At 35.6% G+C, this 22,031-nt stretch overlaps 2 protein-coding genes and 1 pseudogene across 2 annotated transcripts; 1 reads left to right on the top strand and 2 right to left on the bottom strand.

Annotated features, from left to right (window-relative positions):
- The first annotated feature begins 1,149 nt into the window (after nt 1-1,149).
- LOC128216306 (probable E3 ubiquitin-protein ligase makorin-1) lies at nt 1,150-9,980 on the top strand (annotated as a pseudogene).
- A 2,321-nt stretch (nt 9,981-12,301) lies between these two features.
- LOC128216305 (uncharacterized) lies at nt 12,302-16,108 on the bottom strand. The gene is made up of 4 exons (XM_052922871.1): nt 15,725-16,108; nt 15,113-15,217; nt 14,499-14,603; nt 12,302-13,125 (listed from the first exon to the last, which is right to left on the bottom strand). Exons 1-4 carry the CDS (start codon nt 16,095-16,097, stop codon nt 12,302-12,304), a joined length of 1,407 nt encoding a protein of 468 aa, XP_052778831.1. The 5' UTR covers nt 16,098-16,108.
- Nucleotides 16,109-16,130: 22 nt separating this feature from the next.
- On the bottom strand, nt 16,131-21,763 carry LOC128215838 (transcription intermediary factor 1-alpha-like). Its single transcript, XM_052922449.1, has 2 exons — nt 21,626-21,763; nt 16,131-16,718 (listed from the first exon to the last, which is right to left on the bottom strand). The coding sequence occupies exon 2, from the start codon at nt 16,704-16,706 to the stop codon at nt 16,149-16,151; it is 558 nt and encodes a 185-aa protein (XP_052778409.1). The 5' UTR covers nt 16,707-16,718; nt 21,626-21,763; the 3' UTR covers nt 16,131-16,148.
- Between the last annotated feature and the right edge of the window lie 268 nt (nt 21,764-22,031).

Raw genomic sequence — 22,031 nt, 5'->3', positions numbered from 1 at the left:
TTCTTCTGCGCATGGCTGGCAGTACGTGTGGACAGAAGCCGAAGCTTTTGCCATTGAAACCTTTCTGCCTGTGACGGCGTCCATCTTTTTAAATGCCTTTAATGTTTGAAGAAAAGAAATAACAAGGCTTTGGCATCAAGCAGAAAAGTATAATTAGTTCATATTCAAATCTTCAAAATATTTTCTTACTCTATTCTTATCGTATCAGTGTCGATCGAATGACGAAATGACACATTGAGGTGAGTTCGAAAAAAATAGTGACACAGGGCGTGGTGTACTACATGAGTGGTGTAAGGTGCTACATTAGGAGGTGTAGTACGACAAGAGGGGTGTGAGGTAATACGCGAGGGAAGTAAGGTACTACAAGAGGGATATGAGGTACTACACGAGAGGTGTGAGGTACTATATTATGGGGTGAGGTAGTACATTTGGTGTACTAAACACTACATGAGGGCGTGTTGTACTGCAAGATGGGTGAAAGGTGCTACATTAAGGGTGTAGTACTACAAGAGGGGTGTGAGGTGTTACATTAGGGGGTGCAGTACTACAAGAGGGGTGTGAGGTGCTACATTAGGGGTTGAAGTACTACATGAGGGGTGTGAGGTGCTACATTAGGGGTTGAAGTACTACATGAGGGGTGTGAGGTGCTACATTAGGGGTTGAAGTACTACATGAGGGGTGTGAGGTGCTACATTAGGGGTTGAAGTACTACATGAGGGGTTGAAGTACTACATGAGGGGTGTGAGGTGCTACATTAGGGGTTGAAGTACTACATGAGGGGTGTGAGGGGTGTGAGGTGCTACGCGAGAGAAATTAGGTACTAAAAAAGGGATATGAGGTACTACACGAGAGTAGTGAGGTACTTTATTAGGGGTGAGGTAGTACATTTGGTGTACTAAACACTACATAAGTTTTGTACTACATGAGGGGAGTGAGGTGCTTTATGAGGGAAATTAGGGACTACAAGAGGGATATGAGGTACTATGTTAGTGCGGTTAGGTATCACATGGGCTTTTATTGGTACTTCATTTGGGTGACGATAGTATATATGATGGTTATGAGGTGCTACATGAGGGAATCGAGATTCTACAAAAGGGATACGAGGTTCTACAAAAGGGATACGAGGTTCTACAAGAGGATTGTTAGGAAATGTACGAGGTAGAGAGGGAGAACAAATGGAGTTATAGGTACTACATGAGGAGTGTGAGGTACAGTCCCTCGTAGACTAAATGCTGATACAAAAAAGAGTGCTTGTGTTCAGTTCTGAAAATTAAATGAAAGAGATGAAACAATTGCTTGTTTGAATAAAATGTATTCATCCATACTTTGACTCTGTTTACAAATCGTATAGTTACAAGTGCACATATTGAAAATAGTATTCCCTATGGAGTTCGGTAAATTGGTTGTTTGTAGCCGAATAAGTAATTTTCTATATGATTTCCTACTGAATTGTGTAAGCCGCTTTAATAGCCAACATTTCATGTGAATAAAAAGTGTGTCTTTGAATGTTGTACAACAGCAATTGTTCATGTTTTGTTTTGTTTTACGTGGAATATGAGTCTACATGAAACAAATAGATACACAAATTGTGGCCTCAAATCAAATGTAAGATATCGGTTAAACATACTGACACCTTATCTGAAATTTTATCTAAAACTCATTTTAGAGCAATATGAATAATTATTTCTTATATTCATAGTATGTTACAACGTATGCATTTATAACACGATGAATGACAATCAGTAGTTTCTTCCAAACAAATGCGCATCTTTAAAGTACTATGTCATGTTTTGTATTCTGCACGTGTCTTTTTGTATGACGAAATAAAGGTTTGCTAATCACACGTGTTTAAGTGTTTAACCAAAGACACTAAATCTGGAACCCTTCAAAATACATTGTCTTGAAAACCACATTTTTATTAGCATTAGTGTATCGCTAGAATCTTTAAATAATAGCTTTGTTGTTGCTTGATTTTTTTGTCACTGAATGTTATCAACTTCTTTTGATAAACTAATTTAGCCTTGTTGTTAAGGCGCCGTATTTCTTTTTTCTTGACTTTACCAGCATGGGATTGCACCCACTAAAACCAAAATACTTCTTTACAATTTAGCTGAACTTTTAATATCATAAAGTAGAAAAATAATAAAATAAGTGTTATTGTTTTTTGGACGCCAAATCGGGAAAATTATTTTTTTGTCCAAATACGAGTTCATGAACTTTGGTTATAAGTATCATCAAAGCGGGTATCGCATCCTATCAATAAGAGTATCGCAGTATGTCAATACGCTTATCACATCATATCATACTATAATTGTTCTGACGTTTTCAATAACTTGCACTTTTTGTGATATTAAATATGTTCATATCATATCTATGCTCCTGGTAACTCATGTGATCGATATATTAATATGTACATGCAGCTGTTGTGACTTTTGTAACTGTATGCTTTTTGAATGAATGGTTGATATAAACCACACCTTCCAAGCACATTTAATTACTGGCATTTTTTTTTCGGAAAGTTGAAAAAACAGGTGCAGAAAATAAGACTAGTTTTTAATGAAACAACCAGAATTAATTTATTGTTCTTTCCGGGGTTATCGGGGCAGTAGCCTGGCATTGATTTCATGATTCACATCATTCTCAGCAGGAAGGGATTGACCCAAACAGTTTTAAACTATTTCCCATAACAAGCTTATTCATATTGCATTGTATTTTACCACATACGTATGTCTTTACTAATTATAACATTACAATGAAGTTACTGCTTTGCTTAATATATATGTTGTATAAGTGTATGCATTGTATATGGTTGTTTTAATTTTACATTTATTCACTCGAGGGTGGAAAAGGGTATATCAGCAATAAATACATAATAATAGACATTAACTCATGTATAATTGGTTTGATTAGTCATAGCGTTTTGCGAAATTTAGATATCAGTATTTTTTATACAACTCATAACATTAATGTTTGTAAAGTTGAATACATTTGGACACTAATTCATAATACAATGGAAACTACTATGACATCCTAAATGTGCATGTCTATTCATTCGGCATTAATGCTAATCATTTAGTTTTGATTCATTGCATATTTGTACAGAAATTCAATTATAAAAAGTTATTTCTATACTTAAATAGAAGGAAAAGTAAAGTGTCTGGTTTTGGGGATTTTCATCTGGTTAAGTTCAAATCTTTTTGCAGGTACTATGTCCATGGGTCCTGCAGGAAAGGAGATATTTGTAATTACTCCAATGATTAATCCAACGTCACAATCCGGTAGACAATGTTTGCAAGTACTACATCCAGGGATCCTGTATGGGGAAAGATGCAGGTTAAGGACCAAGTAAAATATTTTTTAAGTGTGTGTTTTATTATGTAGCTTTTTAAAAAACTAGGGCTTTATATATATGTACAACAGTATTTACAATTACTGCAACAAAAGTACATGTATATATGCTCTAGTTCTTGCAAAAATCATTTTCAGGTATGATCATATAAAGCCATGGTCCAACTTCCAACCAGAAAGTCATAAGAAAAGCACACCATTGAACCCCGTGCCTCAGAAATCCCACGCGCCAATCTCTGTTTCCAGTTCCGAACCTGTAACAAGTGGAATTTTCCCCTTTAAGAAGGCCTTAAATAAGGAGCCCAGCACACCCACCACTCCAAAGCCCCCTGAAGAATGGGTAAAGGCTTCCGAATATGTTCCTGGCCAGCCGTTTCAGTGTTATTCCAGTAAGCTTTTGTTTTGATTTATTCAGAATTTGTATTGGTCAAAAATAATTAGCAAATAAATATTGTCCATTCAAAATAGTTTTGGGCCTAACTTTATCCAGACAATAGAGTTAGACAGTTTTATACAACTGGCTGTTGGTTTTTTTTTTGTGCGATAATTGAAGAATAAGGCGACTTTATTACTCGCCCCTATGTTGGCGTTCGGTTAAAGTTTTAGGGCAATTTGGCATTTATATATACAAAATATCTTGAACTTCAAGTTTAAAAATGCATGATATCTTGAAATCCAAGTGTAAATATGCATGATACTCTTGAATTTCAAGTCTAAATATGCATAATTGCTTGAACTTCAAGTGTATAAATGCATACAACTCTTGAATTTAAAGTGTTAAAATATAAAATATCTTGAATTTCAAGTGTAAAAATGCATGATACTCTTGAATTTTAAGTGTAAAAATGCATGATACTCTTGAATTTCAAGTGTAAATATGCATGATACTCTTACACTTCAAGTGTATAAATGCATGATACTCTTGAATTTAAAGTGTTAAAATATAATATGTCTTGAATTTAAAGTGTAATAATGCTTGATACTCTTGAATTTAAAGTGTAAAAATGCATGATTTCTTGAATTTCTAGTGTCAAAAAGTTTGCTCAATGGCAACATAAAAGCCAAAAATAATATTTGTTTCTCTAATTTTCTATTTTTCAGTTCCAAACTCCTATGCACACGCTGCAGCAAACAATCTTGAAAATACCGAGCCCTCCCTTATTTTGGTTAAGTTCCGGTAGTAAGTTCAGGTCAACTGCTGTGCCCGTTTTCGGCTGATCGTGAATGCCCGTATGGTGACGAGTGCGAATATCGTCATGGCGACGTGTGACCTTTGTAGGTTTGCTGTTTTGTTGCCAGGAGACGAGAAACAAAACTTGGAGCATAGACAAGTACTTGTTTTGGATTTTGTTCGTCTTTAAATAAAGAACACTAGTTAACTTTTCAAAGCATGTTTTTTTTTAAAGTTTAACTATTTATTATTTTAATTTAATTATTGAAATTTGATAAGATGGTTTGATTGATTATTTCCAATGATTATTAGTCCGATTTCCGACCTCATTATAAAACAAGAGGACCATGTTGGCCCTAAATCGCTCTCCTGAGTAAACGTGTTTAACCTTTTTAATAAATATAGCTTGATATTTGTTATCAAAGCTGTAGACATGATCCAAAATTCAAAACTGGAGCTTCAAAAATAAGAAAGTAGGTCAAAAGGTCGCCTGGCAATGTCAAAATCGATATATGTGTTCAAGCTGTACACATATTCCAAATTTCATAACAAAAGAAAGGTGCAATAAATGTAATCAAAGCACATCATTGATATTTGTTATCAAAACTGAATACACGGTCAAAATTTCATTGCTGTAGGTTCAAAAATAAGAAAGTAGGCTAACAGGTCACAGTCAAGGTCATCCAACCACAACATTGTTATTTGTTTACAGAATAGTGAACATGGTCAAAATCTCTTCGCTGTAGTTTCAAAAATAAGACAGTAGGTCTGGGCCTAGTGGTATCAGACGACACAGTCCACAGGAAACCTCATGGCATAACGAGTTTTGTACCTAGAGGCATAATTTGATTTTCACAAGCAACAGTGTAGAACACACGAACGACAGACAGCGCACCATCCAATAAAATATATAACTGCTATAACTTTGAAGATTTGATAAAACTACAATATGAACAGCCTCAGGTAACAATGTCTCAATTTCCATCCAACACAAGATAATTGCAATGGCGACCAGAGTTCTGCATGTACCGGTAATTCATTTCTTTGAACGATTTTGAAAGAGCACCAACCATGGATCATTTATATTACGTTTCATTAGGATTGTCCAAGTGGTTTAGGAGAAGATTTATTTATAATTAATTGTTGACGCTGGACGACAGACGCCGGACATAGACCGATCACGATAGCTCACCTTAAGCACTTTGTGAGCTAAAAAAATGAACGCGTGGTTTGACCATATTTTTACAATGATTGAAAAAGATCTTTACCCGATTTCCAATCCCTACCTCCAAAGCTTGTATTTTTCTATTTTGACCGGAATGTTTACAGCAGTATGAGAGAGACATGGAGCTATCATTCGCAATTGCGCGCAGTAAAGACAAGCAGTGTGGGGTCTGTATGGACACAGTGTTGAAAAAACAGCCAACGGCCGAGCAGAGATTTGGTATTCTCTCCGATTGCTCCCACTGCTTCTGTCTCGCGTGTATTCGAAAATGGAGGGCATCAAAACAGTTTGATATTAAGACAATCAGGTAAGAAGAACTATCGAGGCTAAAAGTCGTAGGAAGGTTAAACATAATGCTAGACTTGTATTAATATTTGAAGAGATATATTACTGCACTGCCAATATATTCATACCGTAGTAATCCAGGATTGACTACAAACCTGTATTCAAATTGATCCCCTCGTAAGATATGCTTTCATTTGGGGGTCACATTTCATGTGATGGTTGTAGTTGATGTAAACTTCATTTTAGCTCTTTTTTTTAAAGAATAGTCAGCCTGTGTAACATGTTAAGGTTTTGTATATAAGCACATTTAAGTCAATATCTCCGCAAAAACAGCATATGCAATGAAACTTTAGAGACATACATGTTCCCATCTATCCAACCTACTAAACTTAACTATTCAGATAATTATGTCGCATGTAATGCAAATTATAGCCCTTTATTATTCAACTTAGATTTTTTTGTTTAAAGCCTAAAAATAGTTGACCACAATGCATCTGTGATAAGTTTTGATATACTAGTAAGACCCATTTTGACTGGACATGATTTTTTTAAGTTTAAAACAAATAAATAGGACTATGTCTTTGATCTGATTGCATTTTCAAACGCAAAGTCAAGGATTTATAAATAAAATGCCCTTGTTATTCACAGATCATGTCCAGAATGTCGTGTTCAGTCAGATTTTGTCACACCGAGTGCGTACTGGGTCGATACGAAGGAAGATAAAATCAAACTGATCCAAGGATACAAACAGGCTCTTGGGTAAGACTTTGATTTTATTATGCCCCCACTTATTGATTTGCCCTTGTCCGTCCGTGTGCATCAGTGGATCTGTCTGTCCATGATTCTGTCTGAAAGTATGATGCCATTTTGTAACATTCACAACAGTCAACTCCAAATCTTTTTCACCAAGAAACTTGAAAGTTAAGGGGAATAATGTTGAGAAAGTACTTAGTAAGGGGAGAATAATGCCCCTTCAAAGAGAGGGTGATTATGGGATCTTTATTTAGGGTTGTTGGGATAAGAGGGAGGTTTGTACACATAAACTGGTTTAAACCCCCAGTAAATTTACATTTTACTGCATTCCAAGGCGGTACCTAACAATCCTTGATAAACATATCTAATGTTAATGCCCCCGAAGGTGGGCATATTAAAATCGCACCGTCTGTCCGTCCGTCCGACTCAATAACTCAGAATATTATGGACAGATTTTAAAATAACTTGCCACATGTGTTCGGCATACCAAGACAATGTGTCGCGTGCAAGAACCTTGTCCCTACCTCTAAGGGCAAGGTCACACTTAGGTGTTTATTCCCAATGGAATCCTGCATATAAGGACATAGAGTATAGGTTGTCGTGTCCGGGCTGTAACTATCCCTTGTATGGACAGATTTTAAAATAACTTGCCACATGTGTTCGGCATACCAAGACGACGTGTCGCGTGCAAGAACCGTGTCCCTACCTCTACGATCAAGGTCGCACTTAGGTGTTTATTCCCAATGGAATGCTGCATATAAGAACATAGAGTATAGGTTGTCGTGTCCGGGCTGTAACTTTCCCTTGTATGGACATATTTTAAAATAACTTGCCACATGTGTTCATAGGTCAATGTCACATTCGGGGGGATTCGTCACATACAGTGACAGCTCTTGTTTATATATAGTTTGTATGCACTGTGCTGTTTGTGAAGTTTTGTGCTGTTCTTCCATTTTTCTTGTTTGTGATTTTATGTTCTATGTCTTTGGCGTTTACCCAGTGCCATTAAACCGGGTTTATGTTAAAACTTTTTGCTACTGAGCTTGTTTCTGTAGCTTTTCGCATAAATTTTGTACATGTCAGTGGATCAGTAAACTAATGTTTTTCCGAGTGATAACTCAACAATGCCTGCATGTACTTTTGTCCCTCAAACTTGTTTTGGAAGTTGGGTGTAATAAGTTGATGAATCCTATTGATATTCAGGTCATGGGCTCAAAGGTCAAGGTCAGTATAACATTGTATGCAAAAAGCTTGTCTGAGTAACAGGTCCAAAAACTTAAATAAGAGGTCTTTCTTGGCAAGTAGATAAAACCTTTTGATTTTGACGCATTTGCTCAAAAGTTAAGGTCACTGAGTCATTGAGAGAAATACACTTGTCCGATGACAAAAAATGTATCGACTTTGTGTCCTTAAATTTGATATGGAGGTTGAGTCTGACCAGTACATGACTGATATTGATTATGAGGTTATCAGTGCACTGGCCAAGTGGCATTATATACAAAAAAGCTTGTCGGTGTGATAATTTGACAATGCGAGAGCCCATGGACCTCAAACGTGACATGCAGGTTTGGCCATGTACAGGTTATGACCCATTTAGAATTTGAGATCATCAGGTCAAAGGTCAATGCCACACCGATGATTAATGTGAAAAGCTTTTCCATGTAAAAAACTTAACAATGCTTGCACACTTTACTATCAAACTTGACATGAAGGTTGTGGGTGTGACCAATAGATGACCCCTATTAATTTTGAGGTCATCAGGTCAAAAACAAGGTCACAATGGCCTGAAATGCGAAAAGCTCACCCACGTGATAGCTAGACAATGTAAAGACCTATGGTCCTGAAACTTGACATGGATGTTGGGTGTGACCAGAAGATGGACCCTATTGATTTTTGGGACATTTGGTGCAAGGTCAAGTTTATCATGACCTTGAACGGGAATGCTAACTTAACAATGCCTGCATGACGGTTCTCCTCAAACCGGACATGGATGTTGGACACTACCAGTAGATGACCCTTTTTGTTTTTGGGTCATTAGGTCCAAAACTCAAGGTTATAATCAAACTAAACTTGGTACTTATGTTACCAGTAACAATACTCATATTTATAGCAAGGCCAAAAACACTGGCTTTAATAAAGGTCCTTTAAACCCCTTTTTACAGAATTATAAAATTGAGGTCAACAGCCCCACCTCAGAACGTTAAGTTTTATAGTTTCTTTTTGCAGGAAAAAGCCATGCAAATACTTTGACCAGGGAAGGGGTGATTGTCCATTCAAAGAAAAATGTATCTACCTCCACATGAATCCAGACGGAACTAAAGCTGAGCCAAAACCTCGTCGGCGGCGGCAAAGACGCAATGCCGATGGCAGTTTGGATTATGAGGAGCGCGTGACCTTTTGGGACTTCTTTCAAGAGAGACAAGAGCGGCTTCAAAATTTGCTGCTGATGTTGGAAGATGATATCGCTAGTCTCTTAATTAACCTGAACGTTTTCTCCGATTCTGAGGAAGAGAGTGATGATGATGATGACTTCTTATTATTTTGATAAAATATGAAGATATTTCAAAAGTTTCAAGTTTCAATTTTCTTAAACATTGTTTTTTTTCTAATATATATAATTAAAAAGATTATTATGCCCCCCTTTGAAGAAAAGGGGTATATTGCTTTGCACATGTCGGTCGTTATGTCGGTCGGTCCGTCGGTAGACCAAAGCTTGTCTGAGTGATAACAATTCCGTGACGTATGGTCATCAAACTTGACATGAAGATTAGGCCTGACCAGTAGATGTCCCCTGTTGATTTTGGGGCTCATCGGGTCAAAGGTTAAGGTCACAGTGACCTTTAATGGTAAAATAATTTTAAAGCTTGTCCAAGTGATAACTCAACAATACCTAGACCTATGGTCTTCAAACTTAATATGGAAGTTGGGTCTGACCAGTAAATGACCCCTATTGTTTTGGGGGTCATCGGGCCAAAGGTCAAGGTCAGAGTGATCTGGAATGGGAAAAGTTTGTCCGAGTGATACTCGACAATGCCTGCACCCATGGCCCTCATACTTGGTTTGGAGGTTGATGACCAGTAGATGACCCCTATTGCTTTTGGGGGTCTTTGGGTCAAGGTCACAGTGACCTTAAATGGTAAAAGGTTGTCCGTGTGATAACTCGACAATGCCTGCACCCATGGCCCTCAAACTTGACTTGGAGTTGCGTCTGACCTGTATATGATACCTTATGAATTTAGGGGTCATCGAGTCAAAGGTCAAGGTCACAGTGACCTTGAATGAAAAAAGATTGTCTGTGTGATAACTTGTCAATGCCTGCACCCATGGCCCTCAAACTTGACATTTAGATTTTTGGTGACCAGCTGATGACTCCTATGAATTTTGAAGTCATAGAGTCAAAGGTCATGGTCATAACACTCTCTATCCTCACACTTTGAATGGTCATATTCTTAAAACTGCCTAAACGGCATCCAGTGTCAGTGAAAAAACACCTGTCATTTCGGTCCATGCTTATTTCATTTAATTGTCCATATAATCCTGACATCATTGTGCTCAGGGCGGGAGGTATAATGTTTGACAAACATCTCTTGTTTATATGGGTCTGCTCGTCTCAGAGCTATTGTGATCGACATATTTTTGTTCAGCTTATCAATATGTCCATTATATATGTATTGTTGATAATATATGTAGTCCTTTGATTTTCTTTGTTATTAATAGCATAAATAGTCAATAGCAATCTGCATCGTCTAGTCATTTATTACATTGCCTGTTTTTCCAAGTTAAAAGTCACGAAATTGAATAAGAGTATAGTTTATTGGTCTTTAACACATAGTTAATCAACCATCAACATGAGATTTAATCTATACATTTTAAATAGGCAATATAATATTTAAATTTGTATTGACGTTATCCATAATATATTACGTAATTAACAAAATATATACATACATAATAGAAAACAAAATGTTATGGATAGCATGCATAAAGACATATAAACAAAGTGGGTTTTCACTAAATAGTTATTTATATGTACAAAATGATAATCAATACAAAAACATGAAACATAGATAATGGATCAATACGTAATATGAAAATAAGAAGTATAATAATTATCAATAGATACCTACATGTAATTACTTCTGCTATATATTCTTAATATATAAATACATATTAAATACATGAAACATTTTAAATGTGGAAGCAACAGAAATAACAAAAACATCATGGGTAAATAAAATGTTCGTATTTTCATGTCGACAGTTTATGAATGTCACCAATTTTATAATATCTTTTTCATATCTAGTTAGTATTAAAGCTGTACTCTCACATATAGACCATGTGTACATTTTTTTTTGAATGAGTCCGTTTTTTGAGTAATTTTCTGAAAACCAGTGATGTAAGACTGATGACAAAAGAACGAATCGCAACTTTTCATGTTTACGTTCGAAAATTGATATGTTTTTCCGGAATGTTTTAAGAAGGCTTAAAGAAAATAAGCTTGTCGGCAGTTTTCCAAAGAATTGAAATATGTTCCTTTGCCAGATATCACAAGTGACTAAATTAAAAGCATTGATACCAAAAATCAGCCGATTTTGGGACTAAAATAATAAAATTAAAAACCATCAATCTGTGTGAGTGCAGCTGTAAAATATCAAAACATAAAAGTGCTTAAACTTGAAAAGCAAAAAAACAAAACAACAACAACACGAAAAACAACCCAACAGTTTAATGTTCATATAAATCTATGATTTTTATGATGAAATACATATATAATCGTTTAAAATAGTCTGACAGTTGTGGGACTTGTAAACATACCAACTCGATGAAAGAAGTTTATGCTCTTATCTCTAAGTACACTTAGTAAATCTTCCGCATCACAAATACAATAATATAAAAAGCGGCCTTCGGTAGAGACTTTAAAAATGGTTCTTGATTTTTAATGTGTATTAAACCATAGTTCTACTTTGCAAAGTCAAATGCTTGGAATTTGTTATATTACTTGTATTTCAACGCTATACACGTTTAGTCTGTTTTTGTGTCTGTTGGATGTTAAATGTTGTTAAACTGTGAATTATATGCATTTTTGATAAGTAATTAGCATCCTATTATTATAATAGTATTTGACATTTTCAAACATTTCACTCTTTTAGGCAAACAAATAATGTCGAAGTTCTGTTTTAGTTCATATGCTCCTGGTCACATGTTCTATAACATCTCCATTAACACCTCCTGTCCTTGATTAACTGTTTTCAAATCATGTGCTCCTGTCCACATGTTCTGTTACATTTGTAATAAAAAAAATATAAATTTATATATATAATTTTCAGTCCATAATCATTGTTTCCAATTATATACTTTTGTCGTTATGGTGTGTTACATTTCTAATATAAAGTCATGAAATTCTCCGTAAACTATTCTTTTAATTTTCCAGTTTAAACATCACAGACACAAAGTAATCAAGATCATTATTTCCTTAAGATGCAAAAGAAATGTGTTCAACAACCAAACGAACGTGCTTTTTATTTAACTTTGAACACTTTCACAAAGTCGTTCTCGTAGCAGGTAACAAACATCCACTTCTTCAGTAAGCAGTAAGCCACACTGTATGACTTCTCTATCCCATCTCCGTTACCCATTAGTTGGGTTATCTTGCCTGTGGACGTGTCTAGAAACATGATGGTGTTATTGTCACACACGAGCAGCTGGTTGTCCCCCACGGCTGTCAGGCCACGTGGTCCAGTCAGTGCAGCGTCCTTGAATGTTTTGAGGACTTGTAGAGAAGTGCTTAGCATGGTGATGGTGTCGCTCCAGTCTGATACATATATTGACGGTCTGTGGCTCTCTCTGGTCACTGTCAGATACTCAGAATTTATAAACAAAGATTTGCTACTGCTGTCTTTGTCCACACTCTTCTTTCCCTTCATGTCCATCAACACAACCTTACCTGGGTAGAAGAAAGACACAATCAAGTTGTCATCACAGAAATCTATTCCATAACACCTTCCACCTACTGCAACAATATCTTGTAGTGAGACTTCACCCTTAGTGGACAGGAACTGTATCTTCCACTCACAAGGCAGAGTAACGGCTGCCCTGTCCCCGGGCAGGAGACACAGGTCCCACGGCTGATCTGGCAGTTTCACCTGCGACAACATTGTGTTGGTTTCAGTGTTCACTAGCTTCACTGACAGATTGTTGAAATCAGTAAGTAGCAACCTGTCCCCGGGCAGGCGGGCCACACCGGTCAGATGGCAGGTCTTGTTATCACTTGCTGTCTTCACTGAGATATCTGGCTGCCTGCTGAACTTGGCCTGGCTTAGATCTGTGCTGCCATGCAAGGGAACTGAAATCAAGCAGTAAAAGTAAAATCAATGAAGCAGCCTAGTTTGATTCAGCCATAATAGTATGACCCACCATAATAATAATAATAATAATAATAATAATAATAATAATAATAATAATAATAATAATAATAATAATAATAATGATAATAATAAAGTAATAATAATAATAATAATAATAATAATAATAATAATAATAATAATAATAATAATAATAAAGTAATAATAATAATAATAATAATAATAATAATAATAATAATAATAATAATAATAATAAAGTAATAATAATAATAATAATAATAATAATAATAATAATAATAATAATAAAGTAATAATAATAATAATAATAATAATAATAATAATAATAATAATAATAATAATAAAGTAATAATAATAATAATAATAATAATAATAATAATAATAACAACAACAACAACAACAACAATAATAAAGTAATAATAATAATAAAAGTAACGACAACAACAACAACATCAATAATAATAATAATAATACTAGTAATAATGATAAGTATTATAATGTTTATCGATTTAAATGTTGTTATAATTAATATTGACACAAGGACTGCACTGCTTTATAAAGCATAATACAGAATTATAAAAAACAAGTGAGGGTGAGAAAAGTAATATTTAAAATCGTTCCGACAGATTCTCATTCAATCATTGAGAACAGCTCTGACGACCCAAAATCCATTCAGTAGATAACAACAATGACATATAACATTTCCATTCAGGAACGAAAACACTCCCTAAATTTCCATAAATATTCGTTAGTTTATTAAATGACATGTTGAAATGCTTGCGATTGCGCACTAGCTAAAATAAAGGTATATGCGGGATATTTCGCGCTGAATCGTTTTATTATAATAATCTAAAGAATTCTGTAAAGAAATATATAATGTATAGAAAACAAAATACAAACACTAATTATTATATGAAAATTAAGTATATGAAGACGAATTGTTGATTTAAGCTACAGTATTCTCGAGGGAACAATTAGGTTGTAGTTTATGCTTATTTTTGGACATAATTGTTTATAAAAACATACGTTATGCTAACTTTCTTAGTCTTTAGTGATATAATAAGTGTACACTACAGCCCAAGCAAAACAGTAACATTGTACAATATATTGTTATGTAACAACAATTATTAATTGTGAGAGCAATGCGCCTATTCTAACACGGAGATGGACGGGCGCAATATTGGACTCGTCCTTCGGACTCCACACACATTGACCGACCCAATTGCGTTCATACCCCGATAATGACATCAACCCCGCAATTCATTCCTTAAATCGTTTCATAGTGAGTTTGCATTTCCTAAGGAAATAATGTTTACACCAGTGGTTGTATAAATACCTTTCAGGGGTGTCGAGTGTGCCTGTGTTGCTTGTTGTTGCTGCTGCTGCTTTAGTTCCTGTTGCCGGTTCTGCTTCTCACTGGTTGAAGCTGAATCCGTCTTTTCTGCAGGTTCCGTAAAATATAGATCAACATTTTTAAAAGTGTTAGTTTATTATATTTTAAATATATTGGTGCCAGAAGTGTTTCAATTTTACGTTTTAAAGTGATTTCAAGTGGTTGATCTTTTCCCGCGTTATTGTGACGTCATTTGAAAAAAAATGTTTCCGGTTATAGTCGGGTCGTTCTATTTACAGAATGGGTAAGAACGGATAACTGAAAGGTTTTCTTAAATGAAATGAAGTATTTTTTTAACAATTCTTGAATGAAATAATGAACTATTGGTGTAAATATAAGGAATGAATTTCGGGGCTGATGTCATTATCGGGGATATGAACGCAATTGGGTTGGTCAAAGTACGCGTGGAGTCCTTCGGACTCCACACACATTGACCAACCCAATTGCGTTCATGCCCCGATAACGACATCAACCCCGCAATTCATTCCTTAAATCGTTTCATAGTGAGTTTGCATTTCCTAAGGAAATCATGTTTACACCAGTGGTTGTATAAATACCTTTCAGGGGTGTCGAGTGTGCCTGTGTTGCTTGTTGTTGCTGCTGCTGCTTTAGTTCCTGTTGCCGGTTCTGCTTCTCACTGGTTGAAGCTGAATCCGTCATTTCTGCAGTCCCGTAAAATATAGATCAACATTTTTAAAAGTGTTAGTTTATTATATTTTAAATATATTAGTGCCAGAAGTGTTTCAATTTTACGTTTTAAAGTGATTTCAAGTGGTTGATCTTTTCCCGCGTTATTGTGACGTCATTTGAAAAAAATGTTTCCGGTTATAGTCGGGTCGTTCTATTTACAGAATGGGTAAGAACGGATTACTGAAAGGTTTTCTTAAATGAAATGAAGTATTTTTTTAACAATTCTTGAATGAAATAATGAACTATTGGTGTAAATATAAGGAATGAATTGCGGGGCTGATGTCATTATCGGGGATATGAACGCAATTGGGTTGGTCAAAGTACGCGTGGAGTCCTTCGGACTCCACACACATTGACCAACCCAATTGCGTTCATACCCCGATAATGACATCAACCCCGCAATTCATTCCTTAAATCGTTTCATAGTGAGTTTGCATTTCCTAAGGAAATCATGTTTACACCAGTGGTTGTATAAATACCTTTCAGGGGTGTCGAGTGTGTCTGTGTTGCTTGTTGTTGTTGCTGCTGCTTTAGTTCCTGTTGCCGGTTCTGCTGCTCACTGGTTGAAGCTGAATCCGTCTTTTCCACTCTCCCTATCGCTGTGATGGAGGCCAACAACTGTTCAGTAGATGGATCCCTGCGAAATTGGTACCGGGGAACTCTGCTCTTGTTGCAGACGTCATTCAGTGTTGTCTGGAGACTGGTCAGCTCTTTAAAGGCCTTTCTTCCTGATATGAACAGTTGGATGTTGTTGGACTCTTGGGTTTGAAGGTTGGATATACAGTTCTCACAGATAGTTTTCATGTCTTGGCATTTCGACTTCTGTTCATTGAGGAGCGACATGGATTTCATTTTCTTGTTGTCAATTTCTGCTAGGAGTTATATTTACCTCTTATCTAGGTATTAGTTTATTTCATTTCTGAACTTGCGAAGCTCGTTGATATTGGTAAGACCTTCTTCGTCAACTGATTTCGTGCTAGCCAGTATGTTGTTAGATAGCTCGCCGATATCTCTCACCATCTGGTCAAGTCCTGTCTTCAGATTGTTGTATTCTGCGCCCTCCTTGTATCGTTTTGCCACTTGAGAAATCTTGTCAATATCACATGAGCGATGCATTTTCTCAACTACGCAATCCCCACACAGGAGTTCGTCATGGTTGGGACAGAAGTATTTTATAAACTCTTTACCATGGCGTTGGCAGATTTCTATATAATTCTCCTCCTCACTCTCTTCGCCGTGGAATGATGATGGCATACTGCTCTTGTCTTGGAGAGCGTGGCTCTTGGTCAGCTTCATGTTTCTGTGTACTCGAGCACAGTTGGAGCACAGGAACTCCTTGCAGATGGGACAAAAGGCATCAGGAGAGATTTTATTTCCTTCTTCTGCGCATGGCTGGCAGTACGTGTGGTCAGAAGCCGAGGCTTTTGCCATTGCAACCGTCTTGCCTGGGACAGAATCCATTCTTCTAAATGCCTTCAACATTAAAAGAAAAAACAAGACTGTGACTAATACAGTCGGACAGTTATTATGAATATTTAACATATACCGAAACGTACTTTTTCATTCGTTTGTAAGCTGAACAGGGATGGATCTGGCATGAAATGGATCAGTGTTGGAGGGGGAAGGGGATTACAACCTAATGTTCCAAAACAAATAGTCACAACTTTACCAGCAATTGTTTATTTTTAGCGTACCACATTAATAAACCAAATAATATGGTGGGGGCTGTCACATACCAACTTGCTACCCTAAGTTTCACACCCTCTTCTGCACATTAATGATCCCAACCATGTATTCAAATAAGAAAAACATGGCCATTGGAAATAATATTTGAATTATACTGAGAAGTTTAGAATATACTGACAATGATGTGTTGCATTATCGCATAATCTTAACCAACGATTTCCAGTCATTTTAACAGATTTAGTCTTGTGTTGACCCTATTTTATAAAAAAATAGTAAGAATATATCGATAAATAAACGAAAAATGAAATTATAGAATGTAAGACACCACATTCTTTAATATACTTATATGTTTTTGTTTACTTCATTTAGCGATTACGTTAAGGTTGGTTCTATATGAGGTGTGTGAGGTTGTACATGAAGGGTGTAAGTTTCTCCACGAGAGGTGTACGTTTCTACACGAGGGTTGTAAGTATCTACATGGTGTGTAAGGTTTTACATGAGGGGTGTAAATATTTACATAAGGGGTGTAAGTTTCTACTTGAGGGGTGTAAGTATCTACATGGGGTGTAAGGTTTTACATGGGGGGTGTAAATATTTACATGAGGGGTGTAAGTTTCTACTTGATGAATGTCAGGTTCTACATGAAGGGTGTGAGGTTTTAATAACGGATGTTATTTTGGAAGAGGGATATGAGGTTGTACACGAGTGGTATGAGGATCCTAACAGGGAGTGTGATGTTCTACAAGAGATGGTAGGTATTCGACATGATGTTCGGGGTTGTACATGATGGATGTGGAGTCTACATGATTGGATGTGAGTTTCTAAATTAGTCGTGTAAGGTTCTACGTAAGGGGTTTGACATTTTAAGAAGGATGTGAGGTTGTAAATGAGACTGTGAGGTTCTTCGAAATGTGTGTGAAATTCTTTATGAGGGCTTTGAGATTCTAAAGGACGGGGTACATGAGAGGTGTGAGATTCTTCCTGAGTGATGTAAGTTTCTACAAGAGGGTTGTCAGGTTCTACATGAGAGTTTTGAGGTTCTATAAAAGTGTTCTGAGGTTCTTTATGAGGATTGTGGGGTTCTACATTATGAGTGTGAGATTCTAAAGGAGGGTTGTGAGGGGTGTAAGGTTTTACATGAGGGTTGTGAGGTTTTACATGAGGATGTAAGGTTTTACATGAGGGGTGTTAGGTTCTATATGAAGAGTGTGAGGTTTTACATGATGGTGGTACATTCAACAAGAGCGGAGTTAGGTTCTACATGAGGGGTTTGAGGTTCAACTAGAGGTGTTTGAGAATCTATAGAACGGGGCATGACGACCAACATCAGGAATGTGAGGTTCTACATGAGGAGTGCGACATTTTTTTTAGATTTTTGATATGGCAAATCCTTCACGTACAAATTGTTTAGTATCAAAAGTGGGTATTTGTTCCGATCAGGATTCCGGGTTAAAGCGTATAGCGTCTATAAAATATCATAAAAACATGAAATATTACCAGATAATGTTATTTTATATTAGTTCCATACACAAAAAATAAATATCCAACTTATAATTATCAGTTTGAAGGCTTTTCTTCATTTCATTCTGTCAAAACATAACGATATATACCTGCAAGGCTTCAGGGCACAGTTTTAAATCGCTCGGAACATTTCGGCCATGGCCGAGTTGTTACGATTGTATAACGAGGTCTATCTCGAAGCTTTGTCGGAGGATGCCGAGTTATTACGATTGTATCGAGTCGTTCCCCTTCGCATAATTGTTGTTTGTGTCAGTCAACTTTCGTTTTATTGGAAAGGTAAACAACTTGTTTTAATGCATTAAATGCTTGTTTAGTGCAAAATAACATTTCACTTTCATGGTAAAATATAAATATAACTCTTTATGATCAATTTCAACCATAAAATACTTCACTTAAAACAATTTCAATATTTTTAAAACACCCCCGTTTTTTGCACGTTCCCGTTTAGACGTAGCTAAAGAACTTCAGCGAACACGTTATATATTACCTTTTTGGACGTGTTGTAAACATCAAAAAAAAAAAAAAAATATTAACATTAAAGTTATGGAAGCCATAACTAGTTTAGACGTTAGGGATTGGAAGAATCCCGTATAACACGTCTATTACTTTATACTAGGGTCCTTGCTAGTCATTCTAAAATGCCGTCCAGGCTTTTTTTTTTTAATGATGGTTAGCCTGGAACGTCATTCATAACAAAATTCGTAAACATGTAAAAACTGTCTATGAAATGAAATGGTCTTCATTTGTATTCTATTGCTTAAGACTGCCAATAAATACCTTAATTCTTATCAATAACCATATCCATTTTGCAAATTCACAAGCTATTTCTTCAAAAAAGTAATTTAAATACCTGATTTCAGTTGACAGGAGCTTTCTTACTGCCCAAAAGAAAAAAAGGTTACACACAACTATACTTTAAGGTTTCAATCTGAAGTAGTATTTTTAGTATGGATTACCTTCCCCTAACACTATCATTATCAGTTACCACACTTTTGTACTTAATGAATTTGAAAAACATTTATCGTCACATACAGGATTCAAGATTTATTTACAAACTATTCTATGGGCAATGTGGACAATGCATACTATTATACACATGTATTTAAAATAAGACTAAATATTAAAAAAAAAACATGTATATCAACGGCATTGTTACACTAAGTGAATCAAAATGTTTTATTGTGTAACCTATTAATCAAAATTTGACTTCAACACGACAATCCAAGTTTACAATAATCAGAGATTTTGCTGACTTATCAATTTATTATGTGTATATATATATATAGTTTCGCTAGAACAGATGTTTCATGATGATATTTATATTAACAAATACCTTATTCCTCACATCAGAAAACCTATACAAAACTCAACTAAAGGGAATCTTCAGGAAATTACTATTTTTAAAGGAATTGATAGAAAAACATATTTACAGAACATTGTTGTTTGCTTTTTTTCCGACTAGAGTGCGTTTTATCGTCAAGCTTAAAGCTTATAGGAAAACAACTAGAGTTAGAATTTTTGTGTGTTTTTTTAAAGAACTATATTGGTAAACAGAAGTAATGCTTATGGGTTTAAGGGGTTAAAATATGACAAAGCCGGGACTCTGTGTGAGAATTGGCCTTCATGCTCTTATAGAATATGCCTCGGGTTGTTATGGGACACTTGTGCAATCTTCGCCGACTTTACATTTAAAATGTCATCTTATAGAAGGTCATATGCCCAGTTTGTGACGTGAACGCGCCAGCGGTTCAAAGAGACGCTATAAAATTTAACAAAACTTATAAAGGCAAACCGGTAATTTTACCCAGTATTCTAATTTCTGTCATACAAAGTAAAAGCACACATATAGTATTTATAATGTATGGTCGTTTTTAGACGGGAGGCTAGGTGCGTGTGGGAAAGAAATGTAGAAATGTTTTTATGTCAAAAGATGGCAATCAAAAACCTCCAAATAATTGCAGAATTTCAAACCGTCATGGCAGGTTTTTGTCAACATACATACAAATGGTCGTTCACTGGGGAACACCAGAAAACTTACTCGCCTACTGGTAGGAAAAAGGTAGGGAGGAGAGAGCTCGTACAATCACCAGTTGGTACCTGAGGTTGCTCTTACCACAAGTTTGTGACAAGTAGTACTTAAAAAAGTTTTTTGTTGTGTGTCAGAATCTGGATGCTTTAAAGAAACCAAACAAAGGAATATTAAGCATACAAAAGTTCAAAGACATCCAAGTGAGCGCAAATGAGGGGTAAATTACAAGAATAGAAAAAAATGATACGAACTGAAAAAAATGCCATGCATGCAAATGAAAATTCTTCCCATTCTTTGCATGATAACATTCCACAAACTTAATGATATTGCTATTTGATTCATTTTGCAAAAACTAAATGACCTTGTTACAATATGCTAACAAAAGTAATAAATGTTTGTAAACACTTCATTCTTAATTTATTTTGAATAATTTACAGGTTTACAATATGTTGCCTTAACAAAACTACTGCCAATGACACTACAGCTCGTACTAAGCTGTACTAAAGTAACTAATAGTCATGTGTAACCTTAAGCAGTGAAAAGAAAATGCATTTGGATATTCTCGGCTACATTCGTAAACAAAAACAATGGTGTTTGGTGAATTTTGATGGTGTTTGAAAATGTATGTTGTTTCAACAATTCGGAACGTGATTATTTTATAATATATAGTGCAATTGATGTAAAAAGGATTAGTTTTAACAGGTAAAGTGTTCTTTTTTTGTTTTAATAAACTAAATTGGAATAATTTCAATAAATTTGCGACCAAATTCTGATCGGCATTTTGAACATGTTTACGAATTTTATTATGAATGACGTCCAGGCTAACCATCATTAAAAAAAAAAGCCTGGACGGCATTTTAGAATGACTAGGGTCCTTGCTTGCTTTGCTTTATTGTCTAAAATAGTGCACTACAGTATTGTGAAATATATGCATAGTTCACGCAAGGTTCACCGGTATCCCCTCCTCCCCCTGTTTATCAAGGTATAATATTATAAACAAACATGTATACGCTTTAAATAAACACTGTTTTTTAACATTTCTAAACTGTTACTATTAAAACATGAGGTATTCGAGTGCGAGGTATAACACAGTATGCCGTACAAACGATTTATTATTAAGGATTATTAAAGAGAAAACACTTACAATATTATAAAGCAGTAACTTCCATTAATGTTGTCTTGTAAATCTTCAAAATCAAAACTAAACCATGCTAAACATGAATAGAAAACGAAACTAGCGACTTCCTGGTTTAAGGTACTACAACCCGGCACCCGGTATCGGCCGATACCCGGTATTACTTTCTGATAACGGCTTAAGTGATACCGGGATATTAACAGATGACAAATTTCGTTATCAAATGACTAGCTATTTATTGCCTATGAAAGGTATGATTGTCGGATAAAGATCTCTGATTTTGTTGGTATTTTTATTGTCCTGTTTAACCTGGGTTGTTTAATAGCTTAAGTTTTAAAGCCATAACTGTTTGCGGAGAGCAAAATAATGCTTGTTATTAATAAAATATCTTTGAATTGCAAGAAAGAAAAATGTC

The sequence above is a fragment of the Mya arenaria genome, chromosome 14, assembly GCF_026914265.1.
Source record: "Mya arenaria isolate MELC-2E11 chromosome 14, ASM2691426v1".
NCBI classification, from domain to species: domain Eukaryota; kingdom Metazoa; phylum Mollusca; class Bivalvia; order Myida; family Myidae; genus Mya; species Mya arenaria.
Note: the sequence above shows the minus strand (reverse complement) of the source record. Positions and strands in the feature narration are given on the sequence as shown.